The following is an 18756-nucleotide window of genomic DNA, read 5'->3' as shown; positions in this document are numbered from 1 at the left end:
CTCATCTAGAATCTTTGGAATTCAACATATTCTCTGAGACAACTGTCTGAAGCGCTGTACCAAATGTATTTATTTGCCTGAGTATCTATGGGCCGTTCTGGGTCAGACATGGCTACTTTACTTTTAATATATCTGTTTTTGTATGTAACAGTTGACACGTTTGACAAATCATTTAAGGATGAGAATCATTTCTTCATTAAGGGTTTTATTCCTCTCAACATGAAATGCATCAGTAACTACAAATACATTGAACATAGTACACATGTGCTGTTATTTTCTTCACTCAGATTTTCTAAATCAACCAGCTTCATCTCAAAGTTCTACCTTGCTGCATGAATCTGTTCGTGTCTTTTCAGGTCTGCTCTAGAATAGAATCTATTCCCACAGTTCGTGCAGTGGTAAGGCCTCTCTGTTGAGTGAATGACCCTGTGTTTCTTCAAGCCACTCTGAAGGCTGAAGCTCTTCCCACATTGAGAGCAGCTGTACGGTTTCTCTCCTGTGTGATACTGCTGGTGGGACTTCAGGTTGCACAGGTAGACAAAGCTCTTACCGCACTGAGAGCAGCTGAACGGCCTCTCCCCTGTGTGGCACTGCATGTGTACCCTGAGGTGGCACATGTACACAAAGCCCTTACCACACTGGGAGCAGGTGAAGGCCTTTTTCCCTGTGTGGTGGTACTTCTGGTGGTCTTTCAGGTTTCGTAGCTGAGGGAAGCTCTTTTCACAGTGTGGGCAGCTGTAGGGTTTGACCCCCAGCTGTGCCGTTGTGTTGTTGCTGAGACCATAGGGACTGGACTCCAGGGCTCCCACAGCACACTCTGTTGCCTGGGTGGGTATACCTGACCCTGGGAGTACGTGCTGCTTCTCCCTGGTCCATGGTGTTGGTTCTGGAGGTAGCGGTGGTGGCTCCCTGGCCCATGGTGCTGGAGGTAGAGGCTCTCTGGTCCAAGGTGCTGGAGGTTGAGGCTGAGGCTCACTGGTCCATGCCCCAGCATGGGCACTCAATCTCTGCAGACGACTTAGGCTCATTATGGTAGTATCTGTGGATGTGACCATCTGGGATACTAGATCCCCCCAGTCATTGGGCTCCTGTTTGATGTGGACCACATGGGCTTCCCTCTCTTCCATCCTTTCAGAGACACAGGAAGAGCTGGACATGTCTGTTTCCTGTGGACCCTCTCTCTCTGGGAGAGTGTTGGGTCCCTCTGACTGGAACATCTCCTCCTGTTTGATAACACAACTTTCCTCTGCTCCTGAGGATGGAACAGAACAAAGTAAGAGATTCTATATCAATGGGGTGTGTGTGTGTGCATCTCTCCTCACTTACCTGACAGAGCCTCTCCTTTCTCAGTGTCTCCAGTACAACTGCAACTCACACACATGCCCATCTGCTCTCTCGCTTCCCTCTTCTTTCTCTGCTCTTTCTCTTCAACTTCCCTCTTCCTCTCCTCCTCTCTGTCCCTCCATTTCTGCTCCCACTGCTGCAGCTTCATCCTCAAGATGTCCGCTTCCTGCTTGCTCCGTGTCACTTCCTCCAGGAAGCCTTCCTTCACCAGCCGAGTGATCTCATGCATGGCGGTTTTGAGGACTGTTTCCATAACGCCACTGAGTTGGTACTGGAAGGTGAGGATGGCTTCTGACATAGCTGCAACAGCATCAGCTCAACACTGGAAAATAAAACCCCACTTCGCTTCCAAGCGTCACAGTTGCCTTGCCTCCCAGTGAGTTCAACAAGCTGGGAAACTGGCACGTAGCTTCCAGATTACACCGGTACCCAGGGAGTACACCTGGAAACAGGGACAAACTGTCAAATACATGATGATAAGGGTGACCCTGCAGTGTGGACTGTCATCTTGCCAGAGAAACAGGGAATATCAGCGACGAATAGCCATTCAGGCCAGCAAAATAGCTATCTGGAAATTATTGTTGTAATTGTTAGTTATTACTCTTTCATGTAGACCAAAAGTACTACCAGAGATACTGGCGTTAGGTACTTAACTAACTAGATGGCTGAATTTTGTCCAGCTTGCCTTGCTAGCATTAGCTAATGTTGAACTAATTTAGCTAGCTAGCTACATAGCTATAACACAGGGGTATAACTATAGCATCTTAATTTGACTCGAAGAAAAATAATCTTATTACTTGCCAAACGTTGTCAATCGACTTGTCAGAAACGTTAAATCTCTCATACCAGTGCCACAAAGTGTGAATGTTGTCCAGCTTGCCTTGCTAGCATTAGCTAATGTTGAACTAACTTGGCTAGCTAGCTACATAGCTAAAACACAGGGGTATAACGGTAGTGTCTTAATTTGACTCGAAGAAAAATGATTTTATTACTTGCCAAACGTTGTCAATCTGCTTGCCGGAAACGTTCAATCTCTCATCCCAGTGGCATAAATTGTGTAATATTTGCTGACTGTATTCAAAGTAGCAGCTAGCTAGTGTTTACATTGGTTTCCACTAGTTACCACAGCCACAAAATTACTAATGGCCGTATCGTAAAAATGTATGAAAACAAAAATGAGCTTTGGTCTTTGTTTAAGGTTAGGATTAGCCATACATTTAGCTGTGTTTTTAGGGTTAGGTTTAAAATCACATTTTAAGAAGATAAATTGTAGAAATGGGACATGCCGTCAAGAGGATCATCATGCTTAGGTGATTGCGCAGAACTGATTGCAGAAAAAATGGGAGACTTGACACTATATCCATCATATATTATGTCTGTGTTCTAAAATTATCAATCTCAACTCGTGTTGACGCACAACGTAGGGCAATAAAACAAATAGCTACACAATTTTTTATTGGATGCAGCATCTATAATCAATAGATGACCTATTATCTAGATTGTTCCATGAAAGTTAATTCCCTCTAGTTCATATTTCAATGAACTACCTATGCTGAAGAGCTATGAGAGACAGAGAACTAAGACAGAACTAAGACAGAAAGATTCTCAATTCTAGAATTGCAATAGAGATTCTCAGACTTACCTTAGCTGGTACTTCCATAGCCTTGGACAGTTCTTCTGTGGCTTCAGATAGAGGTTCTACTATTTATTGTAACATTAAAGCAAAGGTAATTTGTGTGCAGTTTTGCTATGTCATTCATTGACCAGACGTCTTCAGTTCTTCCTTCATTTCTTGGCATGATAAGCCTCAATGAAAACTTTGAACATTGTGTTGTCCCAGGCCAAGTTTTGCACCACCATTTCAAAGTAGTTCATGTAGATCCTGAAACGGAGAGATGGATCAGCTTGGGTCAGTGTGTGTGTGTGTGTGTGTGTGAGAGAGAAAGAGAGTGTGAGCGAGAGGCTGACTTCTGTAAGAGTGAATGTGTTGGTTCTGTACAGGGGGGAAATTCCAAGGTGTTTGTTGAGCAGTCCACATAGTAGTGTGGAGTACTGCAGGTTCTGTTCCTCACTTATAGCTCCAATACTGTGGAGGGAGCAGTATGTACAGGGGGCGGTCTTTCGCCCGAATGTCATCAGCTGATCTAGCACGATGGGAGCAACAAAGAACTGAAATATAACAACAATATAACCATAGAATTACATATTAGTCATTTTTATATAATTGTGAGTATAACCCTGCAATGTTGTATTATAATGTCATTTCTCTATGTTTCAAGTTAACTCTGCCATTTCTCCCCATGGCTTTGGCCAGTTCTTCTGTTGATTCTGAAAGAAGTGCCACTGGGACAGCAGTCTTGGCTATATGTGTTCACCAAGAAAATAGGAATGGATGGTTACTTCAATTTTACTCCTTAAAACAGTTAATGTAGCTTTACAGTGCTACACTTAAAACAGTTTTGATTGTGTGTGCATGTGACTGGGGTGTGGCCTCAGTCACAGTGTAACAGTATAACTTTATACCGTCCCCTCGCCCATACCCAATCGCTCCACAAAAGCCGCGGCCCTTGCAAGAGCAAGGGGAACCACTACTTCAAGGTCTCAGAGCAAGTGACGTCACCGATTGAAACGCTATTTAGCGCGAACCACCGCTAACTCAGCTAGCCGTTTCACATCCGTTACAACAGCATTTTTCTCAAATGTCGCTCAATTCTAAGAGCTGGCGTTGGTCCTACATGTTTTAGGTACAGATTATAGCTATATATGTTAGTTCCATTTAGTTTATTAATCCCTATTACATGTTTGTGAGTTATGGAAAAGTTGAGACACAGTATGCAACCCTATACTTGAAATGGGTTCTTTACAATAACAATTATCGCCAATGGATTTTGAAACTCACCTCAGGTCCTGGTTTTCCCATAGTTTAGGACAGTTCCACCATAGCTTCAGATAGAAGTGCAGCTGGTACGGAAGTTTTGGCATAATTTGTGTTCACCATGAAAACTGGTATGGTTATAAGTTTACTTGAAGCAAGATGTATTGGTCCCACTGAGGTATACGATTGGTCTTCAGCACAGGCTGTTTACCTTCACAATGATACTCGATGATAGACAACTGTGGCCATTAGAATTGTGTGCGGCTGCTGAAGTGATTTTTATCCACCAATGGCAACATACTTCCTACCACAAAAGAGGGAGTTATGTGTGTAATATCAGTACTAGCTTCTCAATTCAGAACAGTATCCAATGTATTTTGGTACTTATCTATTGACTCTGATTGAACCATAGAACAGATGCATGGCATCACAGATATGATCAAACGTGTCAAAAGTAAATTCCCAGCTAGCGGTCTTCGCCTGTTCATGGTTGTTTGTATAGTGCACTTGGAGTGTGAATACACCAATCTTTACCTAACAATTGAATACAATAGATTGTCTGTGTGAGGTCAAATTGGACTGCTTTATGGCATGTTCTCAATTAATGGCAGTGAAAAGCATCCGGTCTGTAAAAAATGTCAAAAACACAGGGAAAACAGAACAAGTTGTGATCAAGGGGAATCACTTTATTGTAATATCAAAGCCAAGGGTCTGTTATAAAGCAAGGGTCCATTTTAAGTGCATTTATCAATACCGCTCTACATCAGCCCAGCAACAAGGCATCTCTGCTCATCTCTCCACAGCCTACTCTAGTGCTATAATACCATTAAGGTGTAGGGGAAAAGAGGGGTCAGCTCCCATTGAAATTTAGATCCCTTGCTCAACCAAAAGTAGAGTTGTTCCAGGCCACGTTCGCTGCCTCCATGTCAAAGAAGTTCACGTAAATCCTGAGACACAAGAGGAGTGTTAGTGTATGAACGTTTCATGTGGATTTTACTCTGTGTGTGTGTGTCCATTACCTGTCAGGGGAGATGCCCAGGTGTTTGTTGAGCAGTCCACACAGTAGTTTAGAATACTGTTTCTGAGCTCCTTCAATCTTCCCAATGCTGTGAAGGGAGCAGAGGGCACAAGGGTCTCCTTTCCCCCCAAACATCATCAACTGGTCTGGGACGATGTGCACTGCAAGGTACTGAGAGAGAGACACACACAAAGAGAAAACAGAGCATACAATGAGTGGGAGCTGGAACAATCATGTGCAAAATCACGTGATTAAGGCACGATAAAAATTCCAACCATGACAGTGAAATTGCACAAGTAAACCTTTAGTAAATAAGAACTAGTTGTTTGATTTACAGTATTCCTGTCCTGGACCTATTACAAGTACAGTGAGTAAGACATTTAAAACGTGTTAACCCTCGCAAGGCTGCCGGCCCAGATGGCATCCTAAGAGCATGCGCAGACCAGCTGGCTCGTGTGTTTACGGACATATTGAATCTCTCCCTATCCTAGTCTGCTGTCCCCACATGCTTCAAGATGGCCACCATTGTTCCTGTACTCAAGAAGGAAAAGGTAATTGAACTAAATGACTATCTTCCCGTAGCACTCACTTCTGTCGTCATGAAGTGCTTTGAGAGACGAGTCAAGGGTCATATCATCTCCACCCTACCTGATACCCTAGACCCACTTCACCCACTTTAATAAATGGATCACTAGTCACTTTAATAATGCCACTTTATTAATGTTTACATATCTTACATCACTCATCTCAACTGTATATACTGGATTTTATACCATATATTGCATCTTAGCCTATGCCTCTCTGTCATTGCTCATCCATATATGTATATTTATGTATTATTATTCCTTTACTTACATTTGTGTGTATTCGGTAGTTGTTGTGGAATTGTTAGATTGGATGTTAGATATTGCTGCACTGTCGGAACCAGATGCACAAGCATTTCGCTACACTCGCAATTACATCTGCTAACCATGTACGTGACCAATAACATTTGATTTGACCTGCAGCACGAATCTCGTGTTCCATTTTAGGAAGAAGATCTGCGCATGGCCGATTTTATAACAGTTTTGTATTGGGTTGCCAAATGGGTCTCAACTGCAACAAAGGTTCCCTACAATTTCATCTTCACCACAGAAAAACGCATCAGTATCAAATGAACGAAAATGAGCTATCTACAACAGGGGCGGGGGGCTTTGCTGTGCCAACTTGGGAAGACTCACCTGCACAGGTTTGCCCATCGCCTTGGCCAGTTCATCTGTTGCCTCAGATAACAGAGCAGGAGGAATGTCACTCTTAGCCACATTAGTATTCACTAAAAACATAGGCATGATGATTGCTTCGCTACGTTCTCTCTGTCGCAAGGAAATAACCGTGATCAACACAGCTCTGGAGCAAGCTTGAGTGCAGCTTCTTCTTCTGTAAGTTTGTATTTACTGACGACAACAACAAAATGTGTGCCGCCACCTATTGGGTGGGGTGAAAACTGAGAAACTTTAAGGAAGGGTGAAAACATACGACCACAGTTTCTAAACCCAGAGGCGCAACATCGCAGGACTTCCAAGAGCGCTTGCGAATCAGACAAGTCGGTGGTTTGCTGTTCGAGAAGTGAAATATTCTTCCTTAGTTCTTAATTTTCTCCAAGTGTAAAGGCGCAACCTAGAAAATGTCTTACGTTGTTGAACTAGTTATTATTTCAACCTCGTGAAGATGACAAACTGAAGGCATGCCTTTGATTTGACGGCATGCACAGGCGTAGTTTAGCACGAGACGACAGTTCGACCCGATGACATGTTTCCATGCATGATTGTTTAAACTTTTTTTTATTATTATTGATCGAAAAACAGAAGCATTTTTGTTGATGTACATTTTTACATAATTGCTGTGGATAAATGCTTTGATAGCCTCTGAGAAGAAGTATTTGATTTCATACAATTGGACCCACTTCAAAGCAAAACATAGGACACTCAATAACTCCGAAAATCAAATACACAACAATAACTTTAGAAAAACATAAGACATGAAACTCAAGTCAATCAACAAAAAAACGTTAAAGTTTTAAATCCACATTCTTCACCAGGACTCTGTCCATCCAATACTAATTTTCTCACCTTTTATGTGACATTCTTGATCAGCTCTGCATCCGGATGAGGAACAAGGAGGTCTGTTGTTGACGAAGAGGAAGGTGACGCAATCACGATATTAGTGTGATGCAGTAATGATGGGTATGTAATTGGTCCAAACCAAACGTCCTTGCAAACAATGGTGTTTATGTTCAGCAGTTCCCCGATCTATGTGCCTCCCAGGGCTTACAAAAAGCTGAGCACATACAATAGGTTTCACTTAACCAATTCCAGTATGCATTCCTTCACCTAAGCAGGAAATAACCCATATTTCATGGCCCAGGGAGGAGAGAGAGAATATCATGATAGTAGATACAGAGAGTTAAATAAAACATATTTTTCAAAGCTTTCTTCAATACAATCTGAAGAAATGTGCTGAAGTCCGAAAGATGTAATGTCAATCAAAAATGATAAAAATGTTTTTAATGTTGCACTGAAGTATGCTTAGATTGCATATATGTTAGTTTTATTGTTGTGTACGGTACTCTCGATCAGACTCCAGACGACACAACTTTACATTTAACCGACTGACTCCAAGCAACAAGCATTGGGCTATCCGACAAAAGAAAAATGAAGAGAGTCGAGAGACTGTTCAAAACCACCTTTTTATCTCTCAGGTGTTGAGAAATGACCAATAACTGCAAGAGAATGATTAGGTAACTATCCAGTTACTCTGAAAATCACAGATTTATGCATAACTCTGCTATTCTAGTCCACACGGTACAATATTGTGACTTGCTTTTAGAGTAGTTGGTAAGCGAAGAGAGGCTGTCATTATAGTGCCGTATAGAACATTGTCTATGGAGGGATGAGGCCCTCGGTTCATTCTAGATTAATTTACTGTTGCGAGTTAGGATAGTGCATTAGCAGTTTTCTTGTTATATCAGGCACAAAGAGTCGGTCAATTAGCCTTTATCAGCTAACATTTTTTTAGATAGCTAAATTAGTTTATCGGCCAGCTATATAATCTTGACATCATGGTTGAATTAGCGTCCTGGGGTTAGTCTGCTATCACAGTATAAACTGCAAACATTTATTTCTGGTCTATTGCAAAATTTGTAAAATTGCAGGAAATAAGCTGTAAAACAACCAATTTTCCTCTCCGCCCCAAGGTAATATTAGGAGAATTGCACAAAATTAACTCAACGTAAAAAAAATGCATCTCCGCTATCAAGGGGGGCACTAAAATGTTTTGCTACGCATTCATGAAGTCTAGCTACCTATCGCACCTCAAAAAGCATGCTGGACAATGTGACCTTCATGAGTTTGGAGTGTTGATATGCAGGTCTCAGGTTTGGGACAAGGACAAGATTCTTGTCTGTTTCACACGCATGCATTCATTCATTCATTCATTCATTCTTACCACAGTCGTTAAAAGGGAAATAGGAATATGCCCAAACCTTGTAGACCTCTATTGGCCAAATAACTTACCTCTATAATAACACCTTGCTGTGTGGGTCATTTGTGTAAAGATGCATCTGTTTTTTATTATATCAGTGACAGTGTTATTGACTCTGAGAGAGGCAAGAATAATATATCTCAGGTTCCTCCTGGGCCCATGCAGGCAGTGGGAGAAGGCTCCTCAAGCGCTGTGGAGACAGTGAATGATGTAAGATCAGTTAAACATTATTGTACTATATCACAAGTATGCTGCAGGTTGTATTTCCCTAATTGCGGTAAAGTAAACATCTTCTGTTCTCACTCCGAACTGGTGTGAGTGTGTGAGAGAGAGAGAGAGAGAGAGACACTGAGAATTGGTGTTATTGTTTCTGAGAGGAGAAGAAATGTCATACCTTCTGTCGCTTTCAGGCTCATCCAGGATCCTTGTACACAGTGGGAGAAGGCACCGCAAGCACTGTGTTGACTGAACGATGTAACAGCAGTTAATCATTGTTTTCTGACTATACAATGCAAAATGGACAGGATCAAACTTAAGTTTTAAAAACATTCACATAAGGGGTCTAATAAGTTGAATCAAGGCCCTTAATCTGTGCTCTTTTTCTCAGGCTGATGTACACTACTACCCCTCCACAAAGCCACGGGTCGACAACGACCAACACCAGCTGCTGAACAGCATCATGACCTCCTTGAATGCCACAGTGTCGAAATGACATTACGAAACCGAAAGAACTGTTGATGGTGGTAACCAAGCTATTAACGGGGGTAGAAGAACAGCTTGACACTGTCATGGAGCTTAACTTGGATAGCAGGTTTTCTTTAGACAGATTTCAGGGACCTGATGATATTAGATTTTGGACAGGCTTTTACAGCTATGGGGAACTGAAAACCTTCTACACATATGTTAGTCTGAAGCTTCCAACTTGGTCTACTGGCGATCTAAAAACTGTCAGGAAGACAAATCAGAGGATTCACTGAAGTGTGGGGAAAACGCTGTTTCCCTCGAGTTGATGAGATGTTTCTGACTCATGTTAAATCAAAGCAGGGTTCACAGCAAACCAATACCTCCATGAGAGGTTTGGAATAAGCATTACCCAAGTTACCAGGATATTTGTCACCTGGGTAAACTTCATGAACAGTGTTTTAAATAGCATATACATTTGGATGTCAAAGGGTAAAGTTTGCAAACATAGCCCTCGGGTCTTTTAAAAGCTATATAAGGATGTGAGAGTGCTAATTGAGTGTACATAAATAGCCCTGGAGAGACCCTCATACTTTCAGGTTCAAACAGCCACATAATCAAACTATGAAAGGCTGCAATACAATGAAAAGTCTCATTGGTATGAGTCCAAACAGTATACCCACCTTAATCTCTGACTTCTTCGAGGGTAGCATCTCAGGCAACCAAATAGTGTTTGAAAGTGGGCTGGTAAGAAAAATTGAGGCAAATGATGTCATCATGGCAGATTGAGGGTTCAGTGTGAGGGAGGCGCTTGCAAAGCAGAACATTTGCCTTGTGATATCTCATTTTCTGCACCCCAGTGGCAAAATGGGCATACCAGAGTTGGTAGAGTCCGTGGCCATTGCAAGGGTACGCAGTTTAATGGGCAGGCTTAAGCGGTGGCATATACGTGGAAGGAAAGTCCCACTCACTTACTGGAAGCACATCATCTTTCAACTGTGTGCTCTGCTAATACTATTCTGGACTCCTTTTGTAGACTGAAGGTGTGGTGTGCATGATTTCACATCATTCAGTACTACAGTCTCTGGCATGTCTGGATATACCCCTACCCAAGGTAGCTATAACCAAACACAATGATTTCACATCTCTAAGGTCTCCCATGCAATTTTGTTTATCAATATTTTGCTGCGAACAGTTTAATTCATCATTGTTGTTGGAGAGACAGTAACCTGGTGGTAGATGAGGGGATCAAAACCTTACTTAAATGCAGGATCTCCCCGGTTATCGTAGGATAGGTTACAGATACATGCATCTATTCTGCTCAGATAGGGTTAACTGTTTTCACAAAGCTGTGATATTGCTTGTGAAGATGTAAAATGTAACATTTGGATATTGACTGAAACATTCTGTACACTATATACATTTATACAGTACCAGTTAAAAGTTTGGACACACCTACTTATTCCAGGGTTTTTATTTTTACTACTTTCTACATTGTAGAATAATAGTGAATACATCAAAACTATGAAATAACACATATAGAATCATGTAGTAACCCCCAAAAAAACAATCAAAATATATTTTATATTTGAGATTCTTCAAATAGCTACCCTTTGCCTTGATGACAGTTTTGCACACTCTTGGCATTCTCGCTACCAGCTTAACCTGGAATGCTTTTCCAACAGTTTTGAAGGAGTTCCCACATATGCCGAGCACTTGTTGGCTGCTTTTCCTTCACTTTGCGGTCCTACTCATCCCAAATCATTTCAATTGGATTGAGGTCGGGTGATTGTGGAGACCAGGTCATCTGATGCAGCACTCCATCACTCTCCTTCTTGGTCAAAAATCCCTTACACAGCCTAAAGGTGTGTTGGGTCATTGTCCTGTTGAAAAATAAATGATAATCCCACTAAGCGCAAACCAGATGGGATGGCGTATCACTGCAGAATGTTGTGGTAGCCATGCTGGTTAAGTGTGCCTTGAATTTGAAATAAATCACTGACAGTGTCACCAGGAAAGCACCCCCCCAGCATGCTTCACGGTGGGAACCACACATGCTGAGATCATCCATTCACCTACTCTGCGTTTCACAAAGACACTGCAGTTGGAACCAAAAATCTCACATTTGGACTTGTCAGACTAAAGAACAGATTTCCACCGGTCTAATGTCCATTGTTCGTGTTTCTTGGCCCAAGAAAGTCTCTTCTTATTGATGTCCTTTAGTAGTGGTTTCTTTGCAAAAATTCGACCATGAAGGCCTGATTCCCGCAATATCCTCTGAACAGTGGATGTTGAGATGTGTCTGTTACTTGAACTCTGTGAAGCATTTATTTGGGATGCAATTTCTGAGGATGGTAACTCTCATGTACTTATCCTCTGCAGCAGAGATAACTGGGTCTTCCTTTCCTGTGGCGGTCCTCATGAGAGCCAGTTTCATCAAAGCGCTTGATGGTTTTTGGGACTGCACTTGAAGACTCTTTCAAAGTTCCTGACATCTTCCGTATTGACTGCCCTTCATTTCTGAAAGTAATGATGGACTGTCATTTCTCTTTGCTTATTTGAGCTGTTCTTACCATAATAGGAACTTGGTCTTACACCAAATAGGGCTATCTTCTGTATACCACCGCTACCTTGTCACAACACAACTGATTGGCTCAAACACATTAAGAAGGAAAGAAATTCCACAAATTAACTTTTAACAAGGCACACCTGTTAATTGAGATGCATTCCAGGTGACTACCTCGAAGCTGGTTGAGAGAATGCCAAGAGTGTTCAATATTACTATATTTACTGTATAGGAAAATCACTGACACAGGTCAGGACACTTAACTATTCTTACATGTCTAAGAATTTTATATTGGTCTTTCTGGAGTGCTGGTGCTATCTCTGCTCCTGGAGTTGATTGGAATATTCAATCACATAATGTGCTAACGTTTTGTTTACAGTTAGATAGGCTACGCCTGATTGGAGCTAGTTGAGGAATGCTCACCTCCATTCTCTTATTTTTTTTAAAGGAACTCAGTCCTGCTTTAAAGTTACTCTTGAAAGTTGTAATCGTAGAATGCACAAGGTGCAATTTCGAAATTGGGTAGTGCATCATCAGTTCCTCTTGTTATGTTAGTGATTGCATACCTTAGAGAGCTATTTATATCTTGTCAGAAATGCCCCGATCAACTAGCCTATGTTCGCTAACTTTTTATTTATTTAGGTTTTTTAACCCATATATATTGTCATTTTTTTTGTCACTCAAACATCACATGAATACACATTAGACATGGCCAAATGTATAGAATTGCAATCAAATTTGCTTTAAAACTTTTCTCCACTAACAAGAGGGGAATGAACAGTTTGTGTCATGAACAGTGCTTGTGCCCATAGATATAGACATGGTGTGTGCTTGCGCACAAGATGGGCGCGGGATGTTCCCCAATGCTGGAAGAGGGGCCTGAGTGAAAGTTTGGGAACCCCTGGCGTAGATCACTAATTGTGCCCATTCTAATGTTCAATCGAACAGTAACTGAATGCCTCGATGCCCATCTGCCTGCAGTAGGATCGGAACATTTTTGTGATAATAATAAATAAAAAATATTGGTTCCTTTTGCGTCATGCTGATGGCATAGTCAGGATTTGGCTTAAACACCAGGCTGTTCGAGAGGCAAAGGGGGTCCAACATGGTACTAGATGGGTGTACCGAATAAACTTAAATACCTGTATATATGTATACAAAACATTGACATAGACTGACCAGGTGAATTCAGGTGAAAGCTATGATATTGATGTAATTTGTTAAATCCACTTAAATCAGTGTTGATGAAGGGGAGGATACAGGTTGAATGATTTTTAAGCCTTGAGACAATTGAGACATGGATTTTGTATGTGTGCCATTCAGAGGGTGATTGGGCAAGACAAAATATTTCAGTGCCTTTTAAGAGGGTATGGTAGTAGTAGATGCTAGGCGCACCAGTTTGTGTCGAGAACTGCAACGCTGCTGGGTTTTTCACCCTCAACAGTTTCCAGTGTGTATCAAGAATGGTCAACCACCTAAAGCACATCCAGACAATTTGACACAACTGTGGGAAGCATTGGAGTCAACATAGGCCAGAAATACTATGGAACGCATTCGACACCTTGTAGAGTCTAGGCCTCGACAAATTGAACCTGTTCTGAGGGCAAAAGGGGGTGTAACTCAATATTAGGAAGGTGTTATTAATGTTTGGTATACTCAGTGTATATCTTCTATTTATAAATTGGGTGGTTTGAGCCCTGAATGCTGATTGCCTGACAGCCGTGGTATAGCAGACTGTATACTACAGTTATGACAAAACATTTATTTTTACTGCTCTTATCACATTGGTAGCCAGTTTATGATAGCAATAAGGCACCTCGGGTTTGTGGTATATGGCCAATATACCACAGCAAAGGGCTGTACCCAGGCACTCTGCGTTGCGTTGTGCATAAGAACAGCCCTTAGCCGTGGTATATTGGCCGTATACCACACCCCCTCATGCCTTATTGCTTAAATGTCTTATATCCGCCTTGATAGAATGGAGTTGAGTGTTCCTCAGCTAGATCAGAGCAGGACGTATTTCGATTTCTTCCTGGTCTGAATGTGTTCGCTACAGTTGAAGTCAGAAGTTTACATACACCTTAGCCAAAAACATTTAAACTCAGTTTTTCACAACTCCTGACATTTAATTCTAGTAAAAACTCCCTATTTTAGGTCAGTTATGATCACCACTTTATTTTAAGAATGTGAAATGTCAGAATAATAGTAGAGAGAATGATTTATTTCAGCTTTTATTTCTTTAATCACATTCCCAGTGGGTCAGAAGTTTACATACACTCAATTAGTATTTGCTAGCATTGCCTTTAAATTGTTTAACTTGGGTCAAATGTTTCGGGTAGCCTTCCACAAGCTTCCCACAATAAGTTGGGTGTCACGGGTTACTAGGAGTGGAAGGTAGGAGTCAGGCGCAGAGAGTTCAATGATTCATAATAATTTAATTCCCCGGAGAAAACGGTCACGCCAAACACAGGGCGCATACACACTGACCAACCCAAAACACAGGGCAAACGATCCAGAGAACAAAACACATCCACAATCGACAGAGAACACAACATAATCCCGCACAAACCTAGGTGGGCCGAACAGGCTTAAATAGACCAAAATCAAGAAACACAAAAGGAACAGGTGCAACTCATAAGACTAAACAAACAGAAAAGGAAAAAGGGATCGGTGGCAGCTAGTAGACCGGCGACGACGACCGCCTGAGCACCGCCCAAACAGGCAGGGGAGCTACCTTCGGTGGGAGTCGTGACATTGGGTGAATTTTGGCCCATTCCTCCTGACAGAGCTGGTGTAACTGAGTCAGTGTTGTAGGCCTCCTTGCTCGCACATGCTTTTTCAGTTCTGCCCACAAATTGTCTATAGGATTGAGGTCAGGGCTTTGTGATGGCCACTCCAAAACCTTGACTTTGTTGTCCTTAAGCCATTTTGCAACAACTTTGGAAGTATGCTTGGGGTCATTGTCCATTTGGAAGACCCATTTGCGACCAAGCTTTAACTTCCTGACTGATGTCTTGAGATGTTGCTTCAATGTATACACATAATTGTCCCTCTCATGATGCCATCTATTTTGTGAAGGGCATAAATGCCTCCTGCAGCAAAGCACCCCCACAACATGATACTGCCACCCCCGTGCTTCACGGTTGGGTTGGTGTTCTTCGGCTTGCAAGCCACCCCCTTTTTCCTCTAAACATAACGATGGTCATTTTGGCCAAACAGTTCTATTTTTGTTTCATCAGACCAGAGTACATTTCTCCAAAAAGTACGATCTTTGTCTCCATGTGCAGTTGCAAACCATAGTCTGGCTTTTTTATGGCGGTTTTGGAGCAGTGGCTTCTTCCTTGCTGAGCGGCCTTTCAGGTTATGTCGATATAGGACTCGTTTTACTGTGGATATAGATACTTTTGTACCCGTTTCCTCCAGGATCTTGACATGGTCCTTTGCTGTTGTTCTGGGATTGATTTGCACTTTTTGCACCAAAGTACGTTCGTTTCTAGGAGACAGAACGCGTCTCCTTCCTGAGCGGTGTTGGATTCGACATTTTAAACATTGAGATATTAAAGACATGACAGATCAGACGCATAGTGTATTAAGGGGTGAAAGAGACTGGGTCTCTGTAGAAAGACAGATAGCTGTGGAATGTGTTGGATGACAAGAGGAGAGCAACGTGTTGATACAGGGGAGACAGATGGACATCTGTGGATAAGATCAAGGAAGGGTTGAGGTCAGGAGGTGAGGACAGATTCTCATCTGGGAGTAATAAAGGTTTGGTATCCTGTTACCCTCTTTATTCTCTTCCTGTGAAACCATAAGATGTAACCATTGGAGAGAAGGATGACGGTCTCAAGTGGGATATATATATATACACATACATACATACATACATACATACATACATACATACATACATACATACATACATACAGTGGGGCAAAAAAGTATTTAGTCAGCCACCAATTGTGCAAGTTCTCCCACTTAAAAAGATGAGAGGCCTGTAATTTTCATCATAGGTACACTTCAACTATGACAGACAAAATGAGAAGAAAATCCAGAAAATCACATTGTAGGATTTGTAATGAATTTATTTGCAAATTATGGTGGAAAATAAGTATTTGGTCACCTACAAACAAGCAAGATTTCTGGCTCTCACAGACCTGTAACTTCTTCTTTAAGAGGCTCCTCTGTCCTCCACTCGTTACCTGTATTAATGGCACCTGTTTGAACTTGTTATCAGTATAAAAGACACCTGTCCACAACCTCAAACAGTCACACTCCAAACTCCACTATGGCCAAGACCAAAGAGCTGTCAAAGGACACCAGAAACAAAATTGTAGACCTGCACCAGGCTGGGAAGACTGAATCTGCAATAGGTAAGCAGCTTGGTTTGAATAAATCAACTGTGGGAGCAATTATTAGGAAATGGAAGACAATTATTAGGAAATGGAAGACATACAAGACCACTGATAATCTCCCTCGATCTGGGGCTCCACGCAAGATCTCACCCCGTGGGGTCAAAATGATCACAAGAACGGTGAGCAAAAATCCCATTGGGGTGGAAACATCATGCTTTGGGGCTGTTGTTCTGCAAAGGGACCAGGACGACTGATCCGTGTAAAGGAAAGAATGAATGGGGCCATGTATCGTGAGATTTTGAGTGAAAACCTCCTTCCATCAGCAAGGGCATTGAAGATGAAACGTGGCTGTGTCTTTCAGCATGACGATGATCCCAAACACACCGCCCGGGCAACGAAGGAGTGGCTTCGTAAGAAGCATTTCAAGGTCCTGGAGTGGCCTAGCCAGTCTCCAGATCTCAACCCCATGGACAATCTTTGGAGGGAGTTGAAAGTCCATGTTGCCCAGCAACAGTCCCAAAACATCACTGCTCTAGAGGAGATCTGCATGGAGGAATGGACCAAAATACCAGCAACAGTGTGTGAAAACCTTGTGAAGACTTACAGAAAACGTTTGACCTCTGTCATTGCCAACAAAGCGTATAGTATTGAGATAAACTTTTGTTATTGACCAAATACTTATTTTCCACCATAATTTGCAAATAAATTCATTAAAAATCCTCCTCCTTTTTTCTAATTTTGTCTGTCATAGTTGAAGTGTACCTATGATGAAAATTACAGGCCTCTCATCTTTTTAAGTGGGAGAACTTGCACAATTGGTGGCTGACTAAATACTTTTTTGCCCCACCGTATATCTGAATGGGACAAATGTTGTGTTGTCTGAATACAGCTGTACAGAACCTTTGGGAATAATTAAACTTGGTAAAGGTTCTCCAGTGTCCTTGAGTTATTTACTTTGAAAAATAAGAACCTAACAGCGGTATGACGGCTGCGTGGTCCCATGGTGTTTATACTTGCATACTATTGTTTGTACAGATGAACGTGGTACCTTCAGACGTTTGGAAATTGCTCCCAAGGATGAACCAGACTTGTGGAGGTCTATACATTTTTTTCTGAGGTCTTGACTGATTTCTTTAGATATTCCCATGATGTCAAGCAAAGAGGCACTGAGTTTGAAGGTAGGCCTTGAAATAAATCCACAAGTACACCTCCAAATGACTCAAATGATGTCAATTAGCCTATCAGAAGCTTCTAAAGCCATGACATCATTTTCCAGCTGTTTAAAGGCACAGTCAACTTAGTGTATGTGAACTTCTGACCCACTGGAATTGTGATACAGTGAATTATAGGTGAAATAACCTGTCTGTAAACAATTGTTGGAAAAATGACTTGTGTCATGCACAAGATAGATGTTCTAACCGACTTGCCAAAACTATAGTTTGTTAACAAGAAATTTGTGGAGTGGTTGAAAAATAGGTTTTAATGACTCCAACCTAAGTGTATGTAAACTTCCGACTTCGACTGTACCCTGAAAGTTTGAAACGGTACAGTATACAGTGATTTTAAATTTAAGCTATATATTTGTAGAGCCCTCCTGTATTGAGGCAAATTATATTTTATATCTTGCTCTCCGTTGAAATGGCGCTTCTTCAAGAATAAAAACAAAAAAAACGGTAAAGAAAAAAATCTACATTTGCAACATCATAACCACTAACGTTACACCTTTTCCCACCAACTGCACACATTTGACTGCCTTCTGCAAATAATGCCCATCTTGAATAATAAACATTCTATGCTGTGTCCCATGTAGATCATGCTCCTCTGGATCCCGCTGAGTGTATTCTCTACCAGCAAGGTTGAGTGGATGTCTCTATGACACTTATTAGGCCTGCTACCACTCTGTACATTGTCTTGACTCGGACTAAAGAAGCACTTGTAACAGAGATGCTTCATCCAACTGATCCTAGATCTGAGGTTCGGGGCAACTCCTCCCCCAATTATCTCATCACCACCACTCAAAATTCACAGCGAAACACAGGTCGAACTTGTCTGTTTTCAACATGAATTAACTGTTGTTATCAGGTTTCTTTTGACAAACTAGGTTTTTAATATATATACACTATTTAAAAAAGTTGTCTCTGTATTATGTTAAATGTTCCAATGGTGCAAATGTTCTATGGTGCATTACCTCAGCAAAATGCACCACGCTGTATGTATGCTTGCTGTGGCAGGCTGAAAGACCAACATGTCATGTTACTTTAAAACTGATGAGCAGACCAGTGTGGAAGTGTCCTTACATTTAACAAATACTATGTACTGTAGAGATGTACTTTTTCCTTGTGTATCTTGGTTTTGTGGTTTCATGTATTGCACTTTTAATGTCTTCTGTGAGTAATTTAGA

At 41.6% G+C, this 18756-nt stretch overlaps 2 protein-coding genes across 4 annotated transcripts; both read right to left on the bottom strand.

Annotated features, from left to right (window-relative positions):
• Positions 1-192: 192 nt before the first annotated feature.
• LOC135526248 (zinc finger protein 629-like) lies at positions 193-2588 on the bottom strand. 3 transcript variants are annotated; one of them, XM_064954436.1, is made up of 3 exons: positions 2337-2588; positions 1327-1786; positions 193-1252 (listed from the first exon to the last, which is right to left on the bottom strand). In XM_064954436.1, the coding sequence occupies exons 2-3, from the start codon at positions 1640-1642 to the stop codon at positions 321-323; spliced, it is 1248 nt and encodes a 415-aa protein (XP_064810508.1). In that variant the 5' UTR covers positions 1643-1786; positions 2337-2588; the 3' UTR covers positions 193-320. The 3 variants fall into 3 exon arrangements, with proteins under 3 accessions (XP_064810508.1, XP_064810509.1, XP_064810510.1); XM_064954437.1 differs by having other exon boundaries at positions 2341-2588; XM_064954438.1 differs by lacking the exon at positions 2337-2588 and adding an exon at positions 2142-2328.
• A 2296-nt stretch (positions 2589-4884) lies between these two features.
• On the bottom strand, positions 4885-6676 carry LOC135527032 (macrophage migration inhibitory factor-like). The gene is made up of 3 exons (XM_064955688.1): positions 6458-6676; positions 5239-5408; positions 4885-5166 (listed from the first exon to the last, which is right to left on the bottom strand). Exons 1-3 carry the CDS (start codon positions 6563-6565, stop codon positions 5100-5102), a joined length of 345 nt encoding a protein of 114 aa, XP_064811760.1. The 5' UTR covers positions 6566-6676; the 3' UTR covers positions 4885-5099.
• Between the last annotated feature and the right edge of the window lie 12080 nt (positions 6677-18756).

Source organism: Oncorhynchus masou, chromosome 32 (genome assembly GCF_036934945.1).
Source record: "Oncorhynchus masou masou isolate Uvic2021 chromosome 32, UVic_Omas_1.1, whole genome shotgun sequence".
Classification (NCBI taxonomy): domain Eukaryota; kingdom Metazoa; phylum Chordata; class Actinopteri; order Salmoniformes; family Salmonidae; genus Oncorhynchus; species Oncorhynchus masou.
This window is presented reverse-complemented; position numbering and strand designations above follow the sequence as displayed.

Bases quoted from the DNA above. Each gene is read 5' to 3' on its own strand.
- LOC135526248 (XM_064954436.1), bottom strand. From the start codon at position 1,642: ATGTCAGAAGCCATCCTCACCTTCCAGTACCAACTCAGTGGCGTTATG. The intron at 1,253-1,326 runs GTAAGTGAGGAG...TTCCATCCTCAG, and splicing joins GAAAGGAGAGGCTCTGTCAG to GAGCAGAGGAAAGTTGTGTT.
- LOC135527032 (XM_064955688.1), bottom strand. From the start codon at position 6,565: ATGCCTATGTTTTTAGTGAATACTAATGTGGCTAAGAGTGACATTCCT. The intron at 5,409-6,457 runs GTGAGTCTTCCC...TCTCTCTCTCAG, and splicing joins CGATGGGCAAACCTGTGCAG to TACCTTGCAGTGCACATCGT. The intron at 5,167-5,238 runs GTAATGGACACA...CTTGTGTCTCAG, and splicing joins CTGGGCATCTCCCCTGACAG to GATTTACGTGAACTTCTTTG.